At 57.5% G+C, this 24,408-nt stretch overlaps 1 protein-coding gene across 1 annotated transcript; it reads left to right on the forward strand.

The window, feature by feature from the left end:
- Positions 1-1,984: 1,984 nt before the first annotated feature.
- CNTN2 (contactin 2) lies at positions 1,985-21,764 on the forward strand. The gene is made up of 22 exons (XM_042925198.1): positions 1,985-2,075; positions 6,225-6,369; positions 6,506-6,681; positions 6,840-6,935; positions 7,328-7,537; positions 7,821-7,920; positions 9,387-9,562; positions 9,976-10,112; positions 10,594-10,723; positions 12,774-12,924; positions 13,049-13,176; positions 13,523-13,698; positions 14,240-14,360; positions 14,859-15,017; positions 15,430-15,579; positions 17,909-17,979; positions 18,270-18,504; positions 18,830-18,942; positions 19,972-20,158; positions 20,490-20,602; positions 21,046-21,214; positions 21,635-21,764. Exons 1-22 carry the CDS (start codon positions 1,991-1,993, stop codon positions 21,742-21,744), a joined length of 3,138 nt encoding a protein of 1,045 aa, XP_042781132.1. The 5' UTR covers positions 1,985-1,990; the 3' UTR covers positions 21,745-21,764.
- Positions 21,765-24,408: the final 2,644 nt, after the last annotated feature.

The raw sequence follows: 24,408 nt of genomic DNA on the forward strand, positions 1-24,408 counted from the left end.
AAGAGCAGAGCTGACATCTAACCATGTGCACGTGGGGGCATCCGAGGGGCTTCCCGGCAAGGGCAGAATTGCCGGGTTCAAGTCCGGAAGTGAAAGTGGCAAGGACAGAGAAGGGTGCATGGTCGGGGAGAGGTGACACCCGGTGGCTTCCCCACAAAGGGAAGTGGATATGAGGCCGGGGTTGGGGCCGAGGAGGGAGTGCCACGTGTTGAAACACCATTCCCTACCTCCACCCCCACCGACAGACACCCAGCTTTCAGCCCGTGGCCTCCCTGCCGACCCTCCCCCCCCAACCCCAGGGCCGGTTCCCTCTCTCTCTCTCTCTCTCCCCTCCCCCAGCTCCTTCAGGAGACAGCTCTAGCTGTTCAGGAGGCAGAGAAAGGATGTGGGTGGCCGGATGTTGAAGTTTAAAAGGGTTTGGGAGCCCTTTCTTTCCAAAGGAATAGAAGTGAGACAGGGAGATCCTGAACTTGGCATTGGTCTTCAGACCTTGCCCTGGTCCCCGGGAGCCCGTAGCCTGCCTTCTTCCCCCGACCTCCCCCCACCCCCATCCAGGGGACAGCATTCCATTGGCCACCCTGCACTCTCAGTCGGGCAGCATTGCAGTCGCAGAGCTACAAGGGACCTTAGAGCACCCATTTTACAGATGAGGACACTCGGACCCAGAGATGGTGTGGGTCTTGCCACCAGGTAGTGGAAGATCCCCCCAGCCAGGCTGTCCCCTAGTCCCAGTCCCCTCCTCCTCCTCCTCCTCCTCCTCCTCCTCGGGATTCTAGAAAGCCACAGGGCAGAGAAGTAGAATGTGCATCTGGGTTACCCGCTCCCTGGAGCAGCTCTGACAGGGAGCCCTGGGGGCCCAGTGACCCAGTCTCCCTCTATAACCAGAAAGCAGACCCCTGAGATTCCACACTTCCCACCCAGACCTCAGAATGTCAGCCTGGAGATGGGGAGCAGACGGAAAGGCTGGCCCTGCCCGCCCCTCTCAGGATGAGGCCCCATCTCCCCTGCCGATGGAGGGGGAGCTCTGACTTGCTCTGGGTGCCCCCCGCCCCGGGGAACAGTTTTTAACCCTCTGGGAGCTTCAGTAACTCTTTCATCCCAGAAGGCCTGTGGGGGCCCATTAGCCCACCTAGTTGGGGAGAACTGCTGATGGGGGCCAAGGTCATGGCTTCATGGTACACACAACATAAGTGCCTCACCCGGGGACCCAGGTGAGAGGGTGGGAATGAACCAGTCGCTGCTAGAAAAACAAGGAAGGGGGTGTCTGGGGGGCTCAGCGGGCCAAGAGTCTGAGTCTGACTCTTGATTTCAGCTCAGGTCATCATCTCATGGTTCGTGTAATCAAGCCCCACATCAGGCTCTGCGCTGACAGCTTTCTCTCTCTCTCCCTCTCTCTCAAAATAAATTAAAAAACATTCAAAAAATAAAACAAAGAAGGCTCCAGAGGGGCTTATCGCCCCCTACCCAGGCAGCTGAGGGGGCAGGGGCTGGGGAAATTGGGCCCCAAATGCTGGAAGGTGTTCCCCACCCCCACCCCCAGGCCCCGCCCTGTTGTCTTCCGGACCCCACAACAAGATCTCTTAAGGGGTGAGGGGCAGCTGGGTTCTCGCCTCCAATTAGCCACTGATTTCACTTCCTGAGCCAACCCCTGCCGGCTGCAGGGGAGGTGGGGGGAGGGCATACACAGGGCAGAGCCAGACTCCCAGGGGGCCAGTACTAGGCACTCAGTCTGGGAAGAGCTCCTCGCTAACAGCCAAGCCCCTTCCCCCTCCCTCCCTCCCCCCTCTCCCCTCCCCCCCCCCAACCCTGGGGAGGATGAATGCAATTCCAGGCCGGGGTGAAAACAGTGCAGACCCAGGAGGCAGGAGGGGCGCTCCCCGACTCAGAGGCCTCCCCATCCTCTGCCTCCCCAGGTCCTTCTCAGCCTCCAGCTGGACTCTCCCCTCCCCGAGCTGAGGATCCCCTCCTCAGCTCCCCATCTCTGCCCAGAATGCTCACCATGGGGACACCCACCAGGAGGAAGTCACACCTGCTGCTGCTGCTGCTAGTCACTGTGGCCCTTGTCTCCTCTCCAGGTAAGAGGCCTCATCTGGGCTCCAAAGTCCAGCAGGGTGATCATCTCGTTATATCACTGCTATTATTGTAGCGATGACTTCAGAAATTACTGACCCTGCGTTGCCGCGGCACTTCGATTTCTGAGGCCCCTTCCTTTGCTTAAATGTCCCCGTTTGTGGATCTTACCTTCCCCCTGAGGTTAGAAGGAATGAGTCGCGCCATAATGCAGGTGGAAGAAGCAGGATCCAGAGAGGGTAAGTGGCTTGCCTTGGGCCCACACAGCAAGATCACGGCACATCTGGATCTCCGTGATATCAGCCCGGAGCCGCTGCCTCTGAGGAGTCGCGCTGTCCAATATGGTCGCCACATGAAACTATTAGACTGGGATTAAATTAAAATTTAAAATGAGTCCTTCAGTTATACAAGCCACATATTGGATAGCACAGATTATAGAACGTTTCCATCATCACAGAAAGTTCTATTGGATGGCACTGCTGCTCTAGCATCCTCTGACTTGAGGAGATGGGGATCAGTACCACGAACCTCTAGGAGGGCTCCCCAGGGCCGAGCTGCAGCCTGGCCAACGGACCTAGTGTGGAACAGGATGTGAGGAGAAATGAGGCACAGCAGGGGGGTGGCCTTTTGCCCAAAGGGACCCAAGCAAAGGATCCCATGCCAAGGGTGCTGCAAGGCAGGGAGAGGGGAGGAGGGGGGCTGGCAGAAGAGGGCAGTGTGGGCCCAGATCCCACTCTGGAGAGTGTGCCAAGAAGGAGGTACCAGAGACCAAGCCTGTCCAAGAGCTGGAGGGAGGTCCCCCAGCCCCCTGCTGCTGCACGGAGGGACCTGGAGGGACCTGCTGAGACCACCGCTTGGCCTCTCTGTCCTGACCCCCAGCCCAGATCAATAGATGCTTCTTTTCTCCTTAAAGGCCCCCATGGGAGAAAAAGGACCCATCCCCCACCACCCTTCCGGAGTTGTAGCAGGCTCTGACTCCCCACCCCACACCCCCTGCAAGGCTGCAGCCAGCACGTTCTAGGTTCTCTGTCTCATCAGGGGAGGACGCCACTGGCACACTTTCAGACGTTCTCATTCCGTCCTAACTGCCTCCCAGTCCTGCACCCAAGTCAGTGAGGCTGCTAGGAAATAAAGCTGACCCAGAGGCTGGAGGGGGCCTTCCAGCAACCCCACTCTCAGGCCTAGCTACCTGTGCCCGGGGCCCACCAGGCCAGAGGAGCTGCTGGGGTGGGGAGTCCAGGCTGCGCAGAACAGGGGACAGCCACCCCAGAGAGAGCAGTGGAGGGGAGCCTGGGGTCCTCAGCACCGCCCTCCCTCGGGAAAGAGTGCCGGGACCTCGGCATCTGAGGCAGGCGGTGTGGGCAGCCGCGGGGCTCTCAGACCCAGAGATGCAGGAAAGCCCAAGGAGAGGGGACCTGGTCTGCCACACCCACGAGCTCCAGAGACACGAGTGGAACGCCCCATCGCCTGTTCTCGGCCCTCCCAGAAAGGTGTCTCGGCTCAGCTGCCCTAGAGAAGCAGCCTTGGGTCCCTGGCACCCCGACAAGGAAAGGCAGCGAGGAAGCTCCCCCACATTCTCATCTCTCTGGTCCCTTCTACAAGCTTCCCGATGCCCATGTTCACGGGGGACGGGCGGTGGGGGGGCAGCGTTGCCAAAACAGGGAATCAGAGAAGAGAGAATCAGAGAGGATGAGGGACAGGGGCAGCAAGGAGGGGTGGCCTTGTGTGGGTGGGTGTGAGTGCAGCCTCAGAGGAAGGTGTGGGGTGAACGAGACTGTGTTTGTGGATGTTTCAGAGGGTGGCAATGTCAGCGGGTTGTTGTGTGGACCGGGTGCGACATCTGGGGGGATGACGAATGCGCGTGGAAAGCCTCACAGCAAGTGTGATGGCTCTCGACCCCAGCTGCCCTTCCCAGGGCCCGCGACGCGCTGTGATTCGGCACCTCTGGGATGGGCCAGAGCCTCTGATGGTTCCGATGGGGAAGCGGGGTCAAGAATCACGGACACTGTGGTTAAGGATGGCTGGCTGTGGGTGAGGCTGGCCAGGGTCCAGATCCATGGATCTGCTCCTTCTCGCTGTGTGATTTGGAGAAGTTATTTAACTTTCCTAAATCTCAGTTTCCACATTAGTTAAATAAGGAAGTGGCAATAGCTGTCTTGTAAAGAGGTTATGCGCAAGAAATATGGAGCGTGGGATCCGATACAGAGCAAGCACTCGATAAAGAGCACCTGCTTTTATTATTATGGGTATATGGATATATATACATAAGCACGTACATATACGTGTGTAGCCGGATGCGCATGGGAACACGTATCTGTCCACTGGAGTAGCTTAGAGAGGTACGTGTATATATGTGATGTGTGTGTGCGTGTGAGGAAGGGTGTGCAGGTGAGAGGTGTGGAAATGTACATATGTGGATGAGGGTGTGGACATGGCTGAGTGCAGAGGACAAAGGTTTTTCGGGAAGAAAGCCCGTCTTAAAGCATCAGTGTGCCCCAGGCCCATTCAGCCACCCCCTGCCATGCCCACAGAGCTACTGGAAGCTGTTATCATATAAGGTGGTTCCCAGCAGCCTAGCTGCCCCCGTCACCCCTCCTTTCCCTCCCATCCTGGCAGCCCCAGCTGGGGCAGGGGTCCCTCCCCTCCACCACCATCATTAACTTGGGATTAAGCTGGGCTCTCCAACTGAGATGCTGCGGGCGCCATAGCTGCCTCCAAGGCCCCGGGGCGGCAGGGAGGGATAGTGATGGGTGGTGGGGAGGGGGAGGGGGAGGGGGGGTGCCATTTCAGGGAGCCCGGCCTCCTTCCTCATTCTGAGAGCTGCTTAACAGCTGCCCTCATTCCCCAGGGGCCAGGGCTGGGCCTCAGCTGTGGCACGGGGGTGCACCCCCCCCCCCACCCCTGGAACAGGGCTGACAGCTGGATGCGCTGGGACAGGAGGCACTAATTGGTTAATGGGGATCCCAGCCCCCACGACCCACCAAGGAGGGCCTGAAATCAGCTGGATTGTGGGGGTAGGAGCCAATTAGGGGTGGCCTGGCCCCTGCCTGATACCACAAAGGCAAGGCATGGCTGGCCCCATGAGTCAGCAAAGAGAGCCCACTCCCCACCCCTGTGGGAAGGAAGACAGGTGTGAAACGCCGGCCTCTGTGCCTCAGTGTCCCCTGCCCTGGTGCATAAAGAAAGAGGCATCCGCCCTGGGAAGGGGCCAGGCATGAAAACTTCATTTGCTCAGCAAATTCAGGAGGCCGGGATCTAGACCCGCGTGTGCCACAGACTTGCCTTGTGGCCGTGAACAAGTCATTCCCTTTCCCGGGCCTTTCTTTCTTGAATTATCACACCTCACTCGTAGAAAAATGCCCCCAAAGCAACCTGCACCCCCTCCACCACCGTGAAGCCTTCCTTCTCCCCCTAAACTCCCCCTGCCCCATGGCTTGGGTCCAGCAGACATTTTCAGAGCACACACCCTGTGCCAGACTGAACCCTCCTCCAGGCCCTGGGAGGTGAGTTCGCATTCTTTCCATTTCACAGGTCATGCTGTTGAGGCTCAGAAGGGGTCTGTCACAGCTAATAAGAGGCCAAGAGCCAGATCACTGGCTGGAAGGGACATTAGGCTTCAGGGACGCACGTTCTCTCTCCGCCTCCTTAACCAGTGGTTTCCCATGCATCTCACACCCTGCAGGCCAGCGGGTCCCACCCTGAGGGCCCCTGCATCTAGAACTCCCACTGCTTTTATGGTCCTCACCACCTTGTCCCGTCTTTAGTGTCTCCGTCCCCAGAATGCAGGTCCCTTGAGGAAGAGGGGCTGTGTCTTAGTCACCTTTGCCACACAGCCTAGCCCAGTGCCAGGTACACAACAGGTGCTCAATACCTGAGTGTAGGACGGGTGATTGACTCGACTAACTTGGCCAGCCGGAACCTGCCCAACCAGCTGAAATTCAAGTTTTAATTAACTAAAATTAAGTCAAATTTAAAATTGGGTTCCTCAGCTGCACCAGCCACATTTCAAGGGCTTGACAGCAGGCGGCTGATGGCTACCGTATTGGCCAGGGCAGAAAACGGAAGCTTCCATCACTGCAGAAAGTTCTACTGCACGGCACTGCCCTACTGGGCCCCAGGCCCTCAGGCCTCTGGTGCTGTTCCCCCACCTACAGCTTGGAGTTCAGCCCGGGGATCCCCGGCCACTTTCGGGCCAGTCTTTGAAGATCAGCCCCTCGGTCTGCTGTTCCCGGAGGAATCCACTGAGGAGAAGGTGACGCTGGCGTGCCGTGCCCGGGCCAGCCCTCCAGCCACCTATAGGTGAGACCCCCACGGTGGGCGCCGGGGAAGGGGGGGGGGCGCCCTGGGCAGCCGTGACGTTGTTCCTCACACCAGCCCTGGCACCAGGCAGGGTCCAGCCACTCAGGATGGTCTCCTCCTCTGCCCCCGCTTGCAGGTGGAAGATGAATGGTACCGAGATGAAGTTGGTGCCAGGTTCCCGCCACCAGCTGGTAGGGGGCAACCTGGTCATCATGAACCCCACCAAGGCACAGGACGCCGGCGTCTACCAGTGCCTGGCCTCCAACCCAGTGGGCACCATCGTCAGCAGGGAGGCTGTGCTCCGCTTCGGCTGTGAGACCCGCGGGGGTGCCAGGATGCTCCAGGGGAGGGGAATAGGGAGCTGGGGAAAGTGTCTAGAAAGGGCAGGTGACTGCTTCCCACGGAGGCTGGACTGGGGGAGGCCCCCAGGCTTGGAGGACGGTGCCCGAGCACCGGATCTTTATCTCCAGTTCTGCAGGAGTTCTCCAAGGAGGAGAGAGACCCAGTGAAAACCCACGAAGGCTGGGGGGTGATGTTGCCCTGTAACCCACCTGCCCACTACCCAGGTGAGTCGGGACCCTGGCCCGAGGTTAGACAGAGGGCACAAGAGGGGCTTCAACCACTCAGCAGGGGAGGAAAAGGCGGTGAGTGACCCTTGGAAGCACCGATCCCTGGGTCCCCAACTCAAAATGATTTTGTGTCTGACTCAAAATGAGTCTGTCATTCGCTAGCTCTGTGCCCTGCCTCCTCCTTCAGACTGGGAGCACCCCAAGGGCAGGAGTAAAGTCAAGTCACATCTTCCTTCTGGGTCTCCCCTCAGCACCAGCTCTGAGCACGGGGCTCTCAGGACTAGGTCTAGAGATCCCCCCCCAGCATGCTGAGGGCCTCCCCCCACAGCTGCCCCGTCAGCCCAGAGCCCCGAGGTTTCCTCAACCCCAGCCCCCCACGTCCTATTTAGGCCTGTCCTACCGCTGGCTCCTCAACGAGTTCCCCAACTTCATCCCGACGGACGGGCGTCACTTCGTGTCCCAGACCACGGGGAACCTGTACATTGCCCGGACCAACGCCTCAGACCTGGGCAACTACTCCTGCCTGGCCACCAGCCACATGGACTTCTCCACCAAGAGCGTCTTCAGCAAGTTCGCTCAACTCAACCTGGCTGCTGAAGGTCAGGGTCGGTGGGCACAGCGGGGAGGAGAGAGCTGAAAGGGTCAGCAGATACTGGGAAAGAGCGTTCTCCCCTGGAGGTGGCGAAGGATGGCTTGCGAAGCCTGGGGTCTGGGGCCCGGACCCCTCGGTCCCCCGGCTGCAAAGCCTCAGACCCTTGGCCAGGCCCCCAAGGGGAACCGAGGTCAAGAAGGAGTCGGCTCTGAGCTGTGCTGAGACCCTGAGCGCGGGAGCCTCAAGCCCGCCTCATTTGCATCCGATCTGCAAACTCCTTCTCTCCCCAGACACCAGGCTCTTTGCACCCAGCATCAAGGCCCGGTTCCCGGCAGAGACCTACGCGCTGGTAGGACAGCAGGTCACCCTGGAGTGCTTCGCCTTTGGGAAGTGAGTGGCGGAGGAGGGAGGGAGCAGGCCAGGGCGCAGCGTGTCAGAGCCCCCTCAGGGGCACGGGTGACCCCGGGGAGAGGGCAGGCGGGCTCCTGTTCTGCTATCTTTGTAGCAGACCCTTCGCAGGGTCGAGCAGAGATCCCAGTGGGTGGTGACCACCACTCACTCAGCACTCTGTCTCTGAGTGGGGCGTCATGCACACCAGGGGCCTGACACATAGTGGGTCCTCCCAGCAATGTCTGCCAAGCTCAGGCCGCTTATGCAACACCCAGGCCGGAGGCAGGTAGCACTGGGTACGAACCCCAGTCTGGCCTCCCGGGTTCAACCCCCAGCTCTGTCACTTGCTGGCTGGGAGACAATGGGTAAACCCTTAACCTCTCTGTGCCTCTGTGTCCTTATTTGTACACGGTAATAATGGTAGTACCTCTATGTGAAGTGCTTAGCACAGGGCCTGGCATTTAGCAAGTGTTCTATGGATGCCAAGAGTTATCTTTTTTTTTTTTTATAAATTTTTTTTTAACGTTTATTTATTTTTGAGACAGAGAGAGACAGAGCATGAACGGGGGAGGGTCAGAGAGGGAGACACAGAATCTGAAACAGGCTCCGGGCTCCGAGCTGTCAGCACAGAGCCCAGTGCGGGGCTTGAACTCATGGACCGCGAGATCGTGACCTGAGCCGAAGTCGGCTGCTTAACCGACTGAGCCAACCAGGCGCCCCAAGAGTTATCTTTTTAACAATTGTGATAGAAATCCCTCTCTCCTAGAAAAAGGATTCACTGGAACGGGGCTAAGCAAATAGGAGGTGTTCAAATAGATGCCTGTAGAACAATTAATGTGATTTGTACATTGGTCCCCTCTTCCCTTATACCTCCTGTGGTTACCCAGGATGCCCCCTGCTTTGTGAAAAGTTATTGGACTTCCAGAAAATTCATATTTAAAGCACATGGAAGGTTCATAACTGAACCCTTTAAGAGTCACTGATACTCAGTCGTTTTAGTATTTACAGATTGCTAATGACCACGTCTCTCTTGAAAAGCAGAGGCAAGGCCTTGTTGGGGACAGGCGGGAGGGGACCCCCTCAAATCCCAGGCTACAGGCCACCGCTGAGGAGGGCAGTCCCAGAAGAGGCATGGTGGCCAGTGCAGGGTCGGGGTGGGGAGAGCAAGCCAGCTTCAGGGTACAGACCGCACGGAAGACCAAGTTCACGGGGGTCCCAATCGTTGCAGGGGAGAGGAGAGGAGAGAGGTGCCCTACTTCTTGCCACTTTCCCACCTGTGCTCTGGGCCAGTCCGGAAGAGGCCCCTCCCTTCCCCCTTGCCTCTCTCCCTCTGTCCCCTCCCAGGCCCTTGTCCACACCCCCCACCTGCCCGGCACCTCAGGGGAGGATCTGTGTGTGAGAAGCTGCAGACACAGGGGAGCCTACTTAGCACAGCAAACCCGCTCTGGCTCTGTCTTCCCCACCAGCCCTGTCCCTCAGATCAAGTGGCGTAAAGTGGACGGCTCCTTGTCCCCCCAGTGGGCCACAGCCGAGCCCACCCTGCAGATACCGAGCGTCGCCTTCGAGGATGAGGGCACCTATGAGTGTGAGGCGGAGAACTCCAAGGGCCGCGACACCGTCCAGGGCCGCATCATCGTGCAGGGTACAGGGCTGGGGCCCCCTGTCCCCCCCCCCCCCCCCCCCGACTTCACTCTTATCATCCCTGAGGAAGCAGATCCAAAAGTCAGGGAGGGGACTGGGTGGCCCCTTGCTTAAGCCTTCTTGCCCTAGGGTTGCACTGGGGGTGGGGAGAGAAGAAGCTAGGGCTTCAGGCAGGGTTGCGGGAAGCAATGGAAGGCTTTAGAATGATCCAAGTTGCTCAAACAGCCACTGGCACAGACACAAAGTGCGGGCTTTCTTCGGCCTGCTTCTCACACCCCCTAAAGCCCTTCCCGGGGTGCTGATGGCGCCCTCTGCTGTCCATCACCGGAACTGCAGCCCTGCAATCCTGGTCCCCGGTGAGAGGGAGGCTCGTCCCAGCTCACCCCCGGCCTTTCTCTCCCTTGCTCCCCACAGCTCAGCCCGAGTGGCTCAAGGTGATCTCAGACATGGAGGCTGACATCGGTTCCAACCTCCGTTGGGGCTGTGCGGCGGCCGGCAAGCCCCGGCCCACGGTGCGCTGGCTGCGGAATGGGGAGCCTCTGACCTCCCAGGTAGACGCCCTGGGACTTCCCCCACACCAACCGCCGTCCTCTGTTCACCTGGTCCCCTCGCCTTCTAGACTGCCCGCTCCCCACAACCCTGCTCCACCACTGGCAGCCTCTCTGGGACAATTAGGGCACTTTGGGTGGTCGGCTTCAGGTGCTTCTTTCCCTCCCAGATTCACATGGCCACAGGCGGGTCAACCGGATGGAGGCCTGACTAGAGGGTCCAGAGACCTGGATCCAGGCACAACCCAGTCACAAATTCACCGTGTGGTCCCAAGGAGGTCACCTCGTCCCTCTGGCTTCAGTGGGCTGACATACAGGGGGGCCTGGCGGATCTCAGTCCTAGGATTCCAGGAGGCCCCGAGACGAGACAGGGCCTGTGAGCCCCTCGGCGGGCGAGGGGCGGCCTAGCATCTCTGCTGCACCTGCCCCTCCACCCCGGTCCTTCAGTGGCCCTGATGCCCCTACTCCGCCCCCTTCTGCACAGAACCGTGTAGAGGTGCTGGCTGGGGACCTGCGCTTCTCCAAGCTGAGTCTGGAAGACTCGGGCATGTACCAGTGCGTGGCAGAGAACAAGCACGGCACCATCTACGCCAGCGCGGAGCTGGCCGTGCAAGGTACAGGGCCCGGAGAGGCAGGGGACATCAGCAAGGACACATAGGCGGGGGCTAGAGGAGTTCTGAGTTCCAGCAGTTTCCTTTGTTTTTTTTTTTTTTTTAAAGTTTATTTATTTGGGGGGGGGGGTTGGGGAGGGAAGAGAGAGAGAGAATCCCAAGCAGGCCCCACGCTGTCAGCGCAGAGCCCGATGTAGGGCTTGATTCCATGAACCGTGAGATCATGACCTGAGCCAAAATCAAGAGTCAGACGCTCAACTGACTGAGCCACCCAGGTGCCCCTGAGCTGCGGCATTTCTAAACACACAAACACATGCTGGCGGCTCCCCTTAGTTTTCCAGTGGCATCTGAGTAGAAGACAGGGATTTAAGGAAGGAGATGAGACGCTAGATTGAGAGCTTCCAGAAGACAGAGTCTCTTACTTGTTCCAGGTCTGGCACAGTTAAGGAAAGTGTTGGCTGCAGTGAAAAAGAGGTGGCCAAAGTCATTGGAAACCGAGTCGATCTGATGTGTGTTTAAACCAGTCCCTTCAGCTGGTTTAATCTCTTTGGCAATTTAATCTCTTTGTGTCTCAGTTTCTTGATTCATAAAATGAGGGCCATAACAGTCCTGCCCTCATACTGCCGTTTAGAGGACTAAATGAGAGCGAGGTAAAGCAGAGAGGACCTGGCCATCACATAAACAGGTGCCCTGGAGATGCCAGCTGGTGCTAGGGTTCTTTGTTGTGTGACTTGAGCTCGTGGGGCCTCAGTTTTCTCATCTGCAAAATGGATGTAATGATAACTACCTCATCAAGTTGGAGTGAGCTTAACTATGACTCATTCATTTGTTTGTTCATGCAACCGTATTTATTCAACACCTCCTAAGGAGTGAACATGAATAAGGTCTCTTCCTTCAAGCATTTTACAATGCAGTGGAGACAGAGGGATGATCACAAAATCGAATAATTACATAAGACGATTTTGGACAGCCATCAAAAACACAGTATAAAGAAAACCTAGGGATGCCTGAGTGGCTCAGTCGGTTAAGTATCCGATTTGAGGTCAGGTCATGATCTAACGTTTCATGCGTTCGAGCCCCACGTTAGGCTCTCTGCTGTCACCGCAGAGCCCCCCCCTTGGATCCTCTGTTCCCCTCTCTCTGCCCGTCCCTTACTCTCTTTCTCCCTCCAAAATAGATAAACATTTTTTAAAAATCTAGCGGAGTGGTAGGAGTGAGGTGGGCCCATTAGATGGCATGGTCAGGTGAGACCTCTTTGGGGAAGTCACGCATTTGGGGTGTGACCTGAGTGTTAACAAGGAGCCAGCCATGTGAAGATCTGAGGGATTTTTAAACAAAACGTATGGCAAGTGCAAAGGTCCTGGGGCAGGAAAAATCTTGGCATCCTCAAAGGGCAGAAAATGGCCCAGGTGATTGGAGCATGATAAATGAGGGAGAGCGGCATGGGATGTGAGGGGAGAGGCAGGGTCGTATTTGTGAGCCCTCGTTGGACTTCATCCTGAGTGCATGTTTAAGTTTCTTACAAGAGGGGCGCCTGGGTGGCTCAGTCGATTAAGCGTCTGACTTCGGCTCAGGTCATGATCTCACGGTTCGTGGGTTTGAGCCCCACGTCGGACTCTGTGCTGACAGCTCGGAGCCTGGAGCCTGCTTCGGATTCTGATTCTGTGTCTCCGTCTCTCTCTGCCCCTCTCCTGCTCATGCTGTCTCTCTCTGTTTCTCAAAAATAAATAAATGTAGAAAAACAAAATTCAAGTTTCTTAAAAGACATGCCAGGCTGCTGGCTGGAGCAGGAGACTGTAGAAAGAAAATGTAAAAACAGGAAGACCTCCTGGGGGGGGTTTCAATAGTTTGGCAGGGGACTTGGTGGCTTGGACCAGCGTGGTGGCAGTGGAGGGTAGGGGTGACAGGAAGGGCTGGATCCTGGGTGTATTTTGGACTGGCCTTGGAGGGTAGGTAAAACGCTCAGCGTGCAGTCAGCTGACATCTTCATCAAGGGCAACGGGTACTGCTGTGATTCCCTGGGTGACTGCAGGGCACCCCCCTTTCCTTCTAGCACTGGCCCCCGACTTCAGGCTGAACCCCGTAAAGCGTCTGATCCCCGCGGCCCGCGGGGGAGAGATCGTTATCCCCTGCCAGCCCCGGGCGGCCCCGAAGGCTGTGGTGCTCTGGAGCAAAGGCACCGAGATTCTGGTCAACAGCAGCAGGTACAAACCCCACTCTACCCGCAGCAATTCCTGCCTCTCCCCGTCCACCACGAAGGCGAGTCCCCTTCCCGTGACGGCGGCAGGGTGACCCTAGGTTGGCCAGATCTGCTTTCTCCTTGTGCAGAGTGACCGTAACTCCGGATGGCACCTTGATCATAAGAAACATCAGTCGGTCAGATGAAGGCAAATACACCTGCTTTGCTGAGAATTTCATGGGCAAAGCCAACAGCACGGGCATTCTGTCTGTGCGAGGTGAGGGGTGTGGCTTGGAGGAGGGTGGGTGGCTCAGCCACCACAGGGTCCCAGTCCCTCCTCGACACCCTGCTCTTATGTTCCCACCTTCATTCGCGTTTGGGTTTGGCTTGGAGGCTACCCCAGGATTGGACCTCATTTGGGACCACCTCCCCACCGCCATCCAGAATCTACTCCTGCCTCCCTTTCACACACTGGTGGGGCTGCTGGGAGGTCAAGATCCTGTTGGCCATGCTGCCTCTTCTCTCTCCTGGGGTTTAGGACACACCCTCTCACCCTGCCCCCCTCCCCCTGCCTGGGCCTCTTTCCTCCCCCATCCACCCCGGGGCCTTCTTTTGTTTGGCAGATGCAACCAAGATCACTTTGGCCCCCTCGAGTGCTGATGTCAACTTGGGGGACAGCCTGACCCTGCAGTGCCACGCCTCCCACGACCCCACCATGGACCTCACCTTCATCTGGACCCTGGATGACTTCCCCATCGACGTGGATAAGCCTGGGGGTCACTACCGGAGGGCCAGTGTGGTAAGGCCTGAGGCCAGACAACCCATGGCTCCTCCCTCCTTCTGGACAGAGGACCCAAGATGTCCTTGACCATGAGCACCCCCAAAGCCTTTCCCCATTCCCTCAGGAACACCATACATGGCAAGCTTACCCTTGGATTCGGAAGAAACGCCCTCCCTTAGACGGGCAGTTCCCAGCATTCCACTCGAAGGCTGTGCATTTAGGAGAGGGTTAGGGACAAACCTGAAATGCCAGGCGCCCAGCAAGACTCCCTCCCCACTACTGTTCCTGTTATCCTGAGCCCAGGGCAAGTGACATCATTAACTCGGACCATGGTTGACTGTCCTCAGTTATAAACTGTTGCTTAGTCCCGGGGTCCTAAGTGGGGAGAAGCTGACTCCACTCACCGAGCAGAGACTCCGAGATCCTGGGGGGGCGGGGGGGTCCGTGGATATAATGGAGCAGGGGACTCCGAGCCCTGCCTCGTGGCTCACAGCTTGCTGCGCTAGCCAGGGCTCCTTCCCCTGACCTGCACCCCCCACTTCCTGTCCCCCACGTGCAGAAGGAGACGGTTGGGGATCTGACCATCCTGAATGCCCAGCTGCGCCACGGCGGGAAGTACACGTGCATGGCCCAGACGGTGGTGGACAGTGCGTCCAAGGAGGCCACGGTCCTGGTCCGAGGTGATGGCATTTCCCACCCCACCCCTAGCCCGACTCCTTCAGAGGCCACCTGGGCTATTCTGACTTTCGCTCCCTAACTCCCCTCCTCTCTCCAAAAGCTGCGGGGGGGGGAAGGGCTTCTGAGAGAAGTTCCAGCTGATCCCGTGGTCTTCAAAGGTCCTAAGTGAATTTTAAAAATCCACTTCCCAAGACTGAAGGACTTTGCTGAGGCCAGAAGTTCTCAAAGCCCAGTGCTGGGAAATCTGTACACATCTCTGTGTGAAGGCCTCTGTGAGCCCCTCCAGCCTTGAACACATTTTTCCCACCTTACAACCCCCCACCCCCACCCCGCTGCAACGCACTGCGGGGGAGGGGGGGGGCATTCCTTGCCCCCATGTGTGTTTGCTGCGCCCTCTGCTGCCGCCTCTTGGTACTGCACCAGCCCAAGCCAGCCTGGAGGAGACTGGCTCAAATTTTGAGGCCGCCCAATTCTGACCCAGTGTGCTCTCTTTGGGGCAGGTCCACCGGGTCCCCCAGGAGGTGTGGTGGTGAGGAACATTGCCGACACCACCGTCCAGCTCAGCTGGAGCCGAGGCTTTGACAACCACAGCCCCATTGCCAAGTACACCCTGCAAGCTCGCACTCCACCTGCAGGGAAGTGGAAGCAGGTTCGGACCAGTAAGTGTGAGGCTCCACCTAGGTCGGTGCTGATGAGGCCTGGCTGAGCCTGGAACTTCAAAGAGGGACAATCTGAGGTCCTCTGACTGCAGGGAGCTCCCGGGCCATTGGGGGAGGTGGTCACGTGGACGGCAAGAGAGGGGAAGAGAACTGGAGAAGGGAGGCGCTCAGTCTGTGCCCTTGGAGCATTGGCAGATCATTACTGGGGCCCCCACTGATGCACCCAGCATCAACAAAGGCTCCCAGGCAGGGGAGTCTACTAGTTTTCCCATTGTTTCCAAAAGAGGTGTTGAGCACTAAGTGTATGGCAGGCACCATCATGAATACAATGAGGTGAGTCGGTCCCAGTCCCTGCCCTTCCTGTCCGGACTAACTAACAAGTGCGGGCACACTGACTCCGGGTGCCTTGCAGATCCCGCCAACATCGAGGGCAATGCCGAGACCGCCCAGGTGCTGGGCCTCACACCCTGGATGGACTACGAGTTCCGGGTCTTAGCCAGCAACATCCTGGGCACTGGGGAACCCAGTGGGCCCTCCAGCAAAATCCGGACCAAGGAAGCAGGTCAGAGCCCGAGGTGTCCCAAAGACAGGCAACGTCAGGGCACAGACCCAAGCCCTCCTTAGAGAGCCCCAGGCGGGCGACAATCACGCGGAGTTCCAACCCTCCTCACCAGGCTTCGGACTCTAACAAAAGAGACGAGAAAGGGACATGAGGCTAGGCAGGGCAACTGCACTGCCCAACGCACTGGGCCCTGGCCCATTGCCTGGGCCTGTGAGCCCTACAAGAACCTTCTAGTCCAAACCCCTCCTTGCATTTTACTTTTTTAAAAATGTTTATTTATTTTGAGAGACAGGGAGGAGAGGCACAGAGAGAGAGAGAGGGAAGGAGGGAGGGAGGGAGAGAATCCCAAACAGGCTCCTAGTTCAGCACCTGATGTGGGGCTCGATCTCACAACCGTAAGATCGTGACCTGAGCCCAAATCAAGAGTCGGGTGCTTAACCGACTGCACCACCCAGGCACCCCAAATCCCTCATTTTAAAAAATGAGCCAACCTGGGGCACCCGGGTGGCATCCGACTCTTGATTTCGGCTCAGGTCATGATCTCATAGTTCATGGGATTGAGCCCCACATTGGGCTCTTTGCTGACAGCACAGAGCCTGCTTGGGATTCTCTCTCTCCCTCTCCCTCTGCCCCTCCCCTGCTCCCTCTCTCTCTCTCTCTCTCTCAAAATAAATAAATAAACATTTTAAAAAAATAGAAGTAAAAAAATTGGGCCAACCTTACAACTGCATGTGAATCTACAGTTATCTTAAAATAAAAGGTTTAAGTATTTTTTTATGGAAAAAATCAAAGTCTGGAGAAGGAAAGTGTCACACTGGCAGAGCCCGAACTTGAACTGAGGACCATGGGGTGATGGGCAGATATCCTCCCTAGTAGTGCATGAGCCGCTGAAATCCATTAATGAGGAAGGGGTGTGTGTGTGTGTGTGTGTGTGTGTGTGTGTGTGTGTGTGTAGGGAAGCAGTCAGTGTCTCTAAGTCCTTTAGACAGTTTCTTGGGGAGCAGGTGGAATGGACAATCTTCCCACAAGCTCCCTGAAAGGCAGGTGGGTGTCAGAACCCAGCTGAGCGGAGAAGGCAAGGGAGAGAACCCAGGAGAGGCACACATCCCCCACCCTCTGAGACGTTCACAGATGAAGGTCCAGAAGACCTGGGGTCCTCAGACTGGCAACGTGGAATCAGGACCTTGCCCGCCCAACCCAGGCCTCCCACCCTTGATATGCAGTAAGGGTGTCTTTTTGTGTCCCTTAAACATGGTTTCCCACGTGCCCCAGGCCGACTCTCGTCCAGTCAGTCAACATTTTGAACTGGTACCTCTCTTGAGTAAGGAATTCTAGAAGGAGCACCTTCTTTGATCGAACTTCTTAGAGAATCAAATGCAGGGTAGGGCGTGGTCTCCATTCTGGTATCCCAGTTGGTGATCAAAAGACAAGGAGGAGGCAAAAGAAAGATGATGGGCTTTGAAATCAGAAGAGCTGAGTTCAAATTTGAACCGTGCCACTTATTAGCTGTGTGACCTTAGGCAAGTCACTTAATTGCTCTGAGCCTTGGTCTTTCCACTTGAAAAGGGTGCTATGCCCACCTCACAGGATCACAGGGGCCGCGTGTTGAAGCACCCCTTACAAGGCCAGGAACTGCAGTCATCAGAATCCAGGGATAAGTTTCCCACTGCTGGATTCTCTGCAGAAATGTTTGACCCTCAGCCAAGTTACCCCCTGCCAAGATTTGTGATCTAATTAAAGGGTCTTATTTTAATATCAGCCATGTTGAATACTAGAGACAATTAGGGAATTAAACCTGCCATGAAAAGCAAAATCCTAATCAGACACTTCGCAACCCCAAAGAAATATTTGTTTGCATTAACTGCGGTTCTCGGTTATTTATTCCCCTTATTTTAAAGCAAACTGGGGTTGTCTGTTATTTAGTTGAAGCTGACAGGAGAGAAGACAGATCATTGATGGAGCATCTACTATTACGGAGTGTGGACAGGCAAACGAGCTCGCCATTGTCCTGTCTGATTGTATTCTCCTTACAGACCTTTGAGAGAAACACTATTATCCTCATCTTACGGAGCGGGGATTCAGAGGCTCAGAGAGGTTAAGTGAATTGCCCAGGGAAACACAGCTAGTAAGTGGCAGAGGTGGGATTTGATGTCGGGTCTGCCTTGACTCCAGAGCCCACATCCAGAGGGCCTGTTGGAAGACAAAATTAGAGCCAATCTGAAGGGATAGGGATGTCCCCGTCCTAGTCTGCTTCACAGGCACAGGCTCTGGGCCTCTGCCCTCTCACTGCCCATTAACAAGCCACATCTGTGTCCCTTGGCCCCGACAGCCCCCTCAGTGGCACCCTCAGGACTCAGCGGAGGGGGTGGAGCCCCCGGAGAGCTCATCGTCAACTGGACGGTAAGCTGCAGGGACAGAGGACAGAGACAGTCCTGCCCCCCACCCATCCTGACTCATGTCCAGATTGGAGCAGCGTGTAGAGAGGACCCAGACAGCGCCACCGTGCAATCCCAACTCAGAGCAGGCCACGTCCTGTCCCTTCCCCTCGCACCCACCGCAGGATGAAAACCGCCAAGGCACACGAGTCCCGGGGCCGCCCCTCTTGGCGAAGGCTGGGTGGGGCCGGAGGATGGGCAGGGAAACGCACCCACCGCGGCCCCTCGCCCATGCCACACGCTCTCGCCCCCCAGCCCATGTCGCGGGAGTACCAGAACGGAGACGGCTTCGGCTACCTGCTGTCCTTCCGCAGGCAGGGCAGCACCACCTGGCAGACCGCCCGGGTGCCTGGCGCCGACGCCCGGCACTTCGTCTACAGCAATGACAGCGTCCAGCCCTACACGCCCTTCGAGGTCAAGATCCGCAGCTACAACCGCCGCGGGGATGGGCCCGAGAGCCTCACCACGCTGGTGCACTCCGCTGAGGAAGGTGGGCCGCCCCATCCACAGCTGCCGGGCCGTGGGGTGGGGGGAGGGAGCGTGCTGCTCACACCCCACCTCGATTCCACACCAGGGGGGAGAAGGGCACCTGGCCTCATCCCTCGCTCCCTCGTGTTCCCCTCAGGCCTGGGAGAAGGAGGAGGGAGGCTCTGCAAAGAGAAGTGGGCCTGGAGGTCGCTGTGAGAACCCCCACGTGGCTTCATCCTGGGCCCGGGCTCTCGAAATCCCTAAGCAAGGGCAGTCCTGGTTGGCAGATTCTCTGTAGGAAACAGGGAGGCCTGGGGGATCCAAACCCATTCTGTATCGATCCCCAGAGCCCAGGGTGGCCCCTACCAAGGTCTGGGCCAAGGGGGTCTCATCCTCAGAGATGAACGTGACCTGGGAACCCGTGCAGCAAGACATGAATGGCATCCTCCTGGGGTACGAGGTGAGCACTGTCCTGGGGCCTGGGGAGGAAGGGGGGGCCGGGGGCCCCTCACAGCTCACTGGTCATTCCTCCTGGGGTCACTCATTCACTGACACAGTCTATGCCACCCTGGCCGCGCAGCCTTAGCCAACCGAGCCCCCCTGGCTGATGTCCAGCGCGAAAGACTGGCCCGTGGACGGCCTTGAAGTTAAGTGCTTGCCTAGAGCCAGCACTGGAAGCTGTGCAAGCCCAGGGGAGGAGATGGAAGGTTCTGGAAGGGACACGGCCTGCCCCTTTCATGCCAAAGCCCGGCTAGCCTCGCATTCTCAGCCTGCAGGGAATAGCACGGCCCCCTCTCTGTGCCTGCTGGTCACCCCGTCCCTGGGAACTGTGGGCCCAGCAGTTTCTGGAATGAGCTCTGAGCCCCCAGTGACTCCACACTGGGGCACCTTGTGGGGTGGACAGAGAACAAGAGGGAGCAACAGGAAGGGAAGAAGGACGGGCAAGAAATGTCACTGCGTAAGGGAGAAGGGTCAGGCAGGGACCCCGGTGCTGCTGCAGCACAGAGCCCGATGCAGGGCTCGAACTCACAAACCTTGAGATCATGACCTGAGCTGAAGTCGGACGCTTAACCGACTGAGCCACCCAGGCGCCCCTGCACTTCATACTCTTTAGCACAGTACCCCCCACCACCCCTGAGATTCCCTGAGATAATTAAGTGGGGTTGGGCTCCCACGGGCCATCACTAGGTGCAGTCCGTGCCCATCCCCATGCATCACCTGGGCCACTCACCGCCTCATTCCTCCCACGTGTTGGGCGCTTCCCTTGGACGGGGCTCTTGCTGGGCACCAAGAAGGCAGCCGCGACTCACACTTGTCCTTGCTACCTTGGAGCTCATGATCAGAGCCCAGGTTCTGAGACCCTAGACTGAGCCACAGGGATCAGAGTCAACAGGAGAGGAACAGAACGTAGGTGGCCAGGGCTAGGGTCACGGTAACCCTGAGGTTTTGGGCTCGACTGCTGACCCTAAGGTACCCCTGTCCCCTTCAGATCCGCTACTGGAAAGCCGGGGACAAGGAAGCAGCCGCTGACCGAGTGAGGACAGCAGGGCTGGACACCAGTGCCCGAGTCACCGGCCTGCACCCCAACACCAAGTACCATGTGACCGTGCGGGCCTACAACAGGGCAGGCACCGGGCCCGCCAGCCCTTCTGCCAATGCCACCACCATGAAGCCCCGTGAGTCTGTCTGCTGGGGTGGGGGTGGCCCTAGGACCACTCTTTCCCCGGCGATAGAGACAAATGCTCTAGCCCACAAATCCCAGGCTGGACAGAAACAAGGCAGCAAGACAAACGGAAAGAGAGAGTAGAATTCATTGACCTCTGAAGCACCTCTCCCTTCTCCAGCCTTTGGATTTTCATGTGGTTTGTTTCTTAGGCAGCTGTGATAGAAGGTTCTGGGTGTAAGTCCTGTTGGGGCCGGACACTTAGAAAAAGGCTGGCTAAGGCAAAGGGATGGCTGGTGAAGAATCATTTGGAACCTTTCCCAACTTTCTGCCTCCTCCGGCAGCTCCACAGCGGCCTCCTGGCAACATCTCCTGGACTTTCTCAAGCTCGAGTCTTAGTATCAAGTGGGACCCTGTGGTTCCTCTCCGAAATGAGTCTGCGGTCACTGGCTATAAGGTAAGGAAGGGATCAGCCAGGGAGTGAACGGTAGGGAATGGTGCATCTGTATTCCAGTGGACACAATAGCAAGAGGGCTCTGAGTCTGACATAAGCAGAGTTTGTGACGGTCAGAGCCACAAAATACACGCAGAGCTTTAGCAGAGACGTAAGAGAGGGGGCAGAAGGCGTGACTGCGGGAAGGCAGGGTTCAAGGGAGTGCTGACGCACCAGGTGAAGTCCGAGGGCCCTTCCAGCCTGGGGAGTCTGCAAAGACGGCTCAGCGGCTTGCAAGCTTTCCTCCCATCAGTGAGGAGCTTGTTCGAGAGCCAGGCCCTGGTCAATGGGAAACAGGAAAGGCGAGGACCAGGACCAGCTGGGCTCCTCCCAGTGCCCAGAGCTGGGGTAGAGAGAAGAATCAGCGGGTGTAAGTAAAGCCCCCCTGGCTAACCTCCTCCCCACAGATGCTCTACCAGAATGACTTACACCCAACTCCCACGCTTCACCTCACCAGCAAGAACTGGATAGAAATCGCAGTTCCTGAAGACATCGGCCACGCCCTAGTACAGATTCGGACCACGGGACCTGGAGGGGACGGGATCCCGGCCGAAGTCCACATCGTGAGGAATGGAGGTGCTGTCTCTCCCCCAAACCTTATCCCCCAGGAGTAACAGGGTCCGTCTAGATGCCTGATGAAGGACTCATTCCCACCCAGACCAACCCCAGCCAGAACCCCGGGGGAAAGGGGAAGGTAGGCAGGAACCAAGTGTAACAGGTGCTAGAACCATCCTTGCCAGGCCCCCAGCCCCAACATCCCTGAAGGTCACAGAGGAGGGTGTTCCTTTCATGGGGTGCAGGGCCAGTCTGAAGACCGCAGAAGCAAAGGTCTTACAACATGCTGTAGGAATAGGCCTGAGAACACCTCCGGGCCCTGAAGTGGCCCACCCTGAGTCTCCTTAGCAAAGGTCTGGATCCTGTCCTGAGGGTGGGGTGGGGGCAGGCCGGCCCCGAGCCCACTGGACACAGCCCCACTCTTCCACCTGCTGGTTTCAGGCACAAGCATGATGGTGGAGAACTCCGCAATCCGCCCGGCCCTGCGTCCCGGTGCCATCCTCTCCCCGTCCGTGGCAATGCTGGTCCTCATAGGCTACCTGGAGCTCTGATCGTGGCGCCCCTCCCTCTCTGCCACAGCCGGACACCCACCTCTGATGGACGCAGCCAGCTGGCCCTGGTCCCTTCCTGATGCCAAGGTGGCTCAACACTGTGCCTGAGAATGGCTGGTTTTCAATACCTATTTTAAACAGTGCCCTTTTCATAGGAGGTAGGATATTTCATATTCTGCCACAGGATAGAACCCACGCAAGGATTTTTTTTTTTCTTTAAGTCAAAAGACACCAGGCAGCAACTTTCATGATGATACCGAACGCTATGCCTGGGTCCTCTGGGGCACCTGGATGGAAGCAACAGGCCCAGGGGAAGAAGGGGGTTTGAAATGTGTGTCTGCACGTCGGGGGAGAGGGCGCTCTGGTACCACAGACGGACTCTGTCCCCTGACAGCGGGGTGTGGGGCCCGGTGGGAACACTGGACGCAAATGCCCTGCAGTAGGACGAAACACAGACATCAACATTCCTCGGCCTAAGGATAGGGCCAAACCCGGGACAAAGAACGCCCCTACTTCCTCGAGGGGCAGCACGGTTGGACCCTGACATTGCCCTTGATGACTCCCTAGGGGCCCCTGCTACCTATGCAGGTGGCAGAAAACCAGTGCCCCAAAGTCCGAGGCCAGGAGCCTGAACTTTAGGGGATGATATTCCAGAGTGTCGGGGGTAAGAGCCAAAAGGGTTTGAGGAGCGGAGACACCTGGTAGAAAGGGGCACCAGGCTTGGCCCGAAGGCACAGTCCCAATGCAGGTGACGTTGCCCTCTTAGCCAACACTGCCAACCTGACCCTATCACCCCCGGAGTGACAGAAGCCACGACGGGTGGCTGAGTGACTAAAGGGCTTATCTCGGGGAGGTCCCCCACCCCACCAAGACCCATCCTGCACGGCCCCTCGAGGGTGTGGACAGGAGACAGGAGACAAGACTTGTGTGCCCATCCACTTCCTCCAGCTCAGCCCGCAGGCCCCAGGCCGCCACTCTCCAGCACTGACTCGCTCAAGCCTGGGACGGTAAGGCCGCATCGGTTCTGGGTATTCTGGAGCCGAGAGTCTTCTGAGAAGGGCAAAGGATACATGTGGCCCTGGTTGCTCCCAGGAATACCCTGGACCACCTGGCAGGACCTGTCCCCCAGGCTGCCTCCGACTGCTCGTCTTCATTTCCTCTGAAGAAAAAGGCGCTAATAAATTTAGGGGCATCCTAGCATGGGCTCTGGGTACATTACCAGTCATCAGAGCTGGAGGAGGCTTCTGAGCCCAACTCGCCCAAGCCCCTCACTTTACAGATGAGGAAACGGAGGGGTTAGGGACTTCCCGAGGTCACACAGCCTGTCTGACCTTCCTACCCAGGCTGTCCGTCCCGACGAAGGGGGCAGTGCTGAATGGCTACTGCCTGGTTAAGAAGGTGGTAAGAAGGGCAGTGGGCTATGAAAATCCTGCTTCAAGAGGTTCAGGTGGGGTGATCGGCACGGCTGGGTCCCGGGCCAAGGCGCCGGCCGACGCCAGGAGATAGCGATCCTTCGCTTCTCGAGTCTGGCTTCTGCTGGGCCCTCCGCCCTCTGCCGCCCTTCCCCTTGCTCCAAGAAAAGGCACCAAAGCAAGGACAGGAATCTCATGAATCCAGGCAGCAGTGCTGGCACAGCCAGGAAGCCCCAGAGCCCGTGCTGTGAGAGGTGGCCCTTCACACAATAGAGCAGTGGGACAGGCATCTTGTCGGAGATAGGCCCGCCAAGGACCCCAGAGCCAGGCTTCTGTAGTTTACAGTTAGAGCTCTATTTTGTTATGGGTTTTTAACTTTTAAGTCCTGCTCTCTTTTCCTGGGCAGGCTTATGTTGATGTTTACCCGCTACAATTTTTTTAAAACGTCAGCTCGATACCACTTCTCCGGGTTACTGCTACACCCGCCACCCCACCCCCGGCCCAGGACTGCCTCCCTGGAGCCGTTAACCAAACCCTCCTCCCCTGCCCCTATCCATCTCCCCCACCCCCGTGCAAGGTGCTGCGGGCTCAGCTAAATGACCACATTCTGAACACGGAGACCCCACGCGGTCTAGCACCCTTCCTGGTCCCCTGTGGCTCTGAGCGGGCCTGTCCTCAGCTCTATCAGAAGGGGGACGCCGAGGGGAAGAAACCTTCCTCCAAGGTTTAGCTGAGTCTTTCCTCACTGCCTTGGGCTGCAGCAGGGGAAACAGGAGGACAGGTGTCTAGATGCTGGGGCCAGAGGGATGAGCTGGTCTGGCCCAGGACCTCACGGGTACAGCCGGAGACTGCAGTCCCTAAACTTGCTTGAGTCCAAAGGCACTCATGACCAAGAGTCTTAGTTCTAATGAGGCCCATTAGCAAAGGGGAGGAAAGGAGACCCTCTGGAAAACCTAGGAAACCCAGCCCAGGAAAACCTAATCAGACTTGTCGGGAAGAAGCAGAACTATATATTAAGACTCAGGCTCCTGCACCCGAGACCTCAGGCAGAGTACGGAGTAAGGTTTAGTAAGACAGTAGGGGACCTGAGGACGTGCAAGCTTATCAAATAGACTAGCCTCCTGTTGAGGTGGCTTATCATACGGGAGCTTGCGTGCAGGCAAGAGAGGCCCTTCCTGCCCGAGGGGCCTCTCGTTTTCATCTCTGCTCCGATGGGCTGCGTCTCACTCCTGCTGTGCTCAGTGCTCGATTT

This window comes from Panthera leo, chromosome F3 (genome assembly GCF_018350215.1).
Source record: "Panthera leo isolate Ple1 chromosome F3, P.leo_Ple1_pat1.1, whole genome shotgun sequence".
In the NCBI taxonomy this organism is placed as follows: Eukaryota; Metazoa; Chordata; class Mammalia; order Carnivora; family Felidae; genus Panthera; species Panthera leo.

Coding starts and splice junctions, on each gene's coding strand:
- CNTN2 (XM_042925198.1), top strand. CDS start 1,991: ATGCTCACCATGGGGACACCCACCAGGAGGAAGTCACACCTGCTGCTG. Junction 7,538..7,820: donor ACTCAACCTGGCTGCTGAAG/GTCAGGGTCGGT, acceptor TTCTCTCCCCAG/ACACCAGGCTCTTTGCACCC. Junction 18,943..19,971: donor GCATCCTCCTGGGGTACGAG/GTGAGCACTGTC, acceptor TGTCCCCTTCAG/ATCCGCTACTGGAAAGCCGG.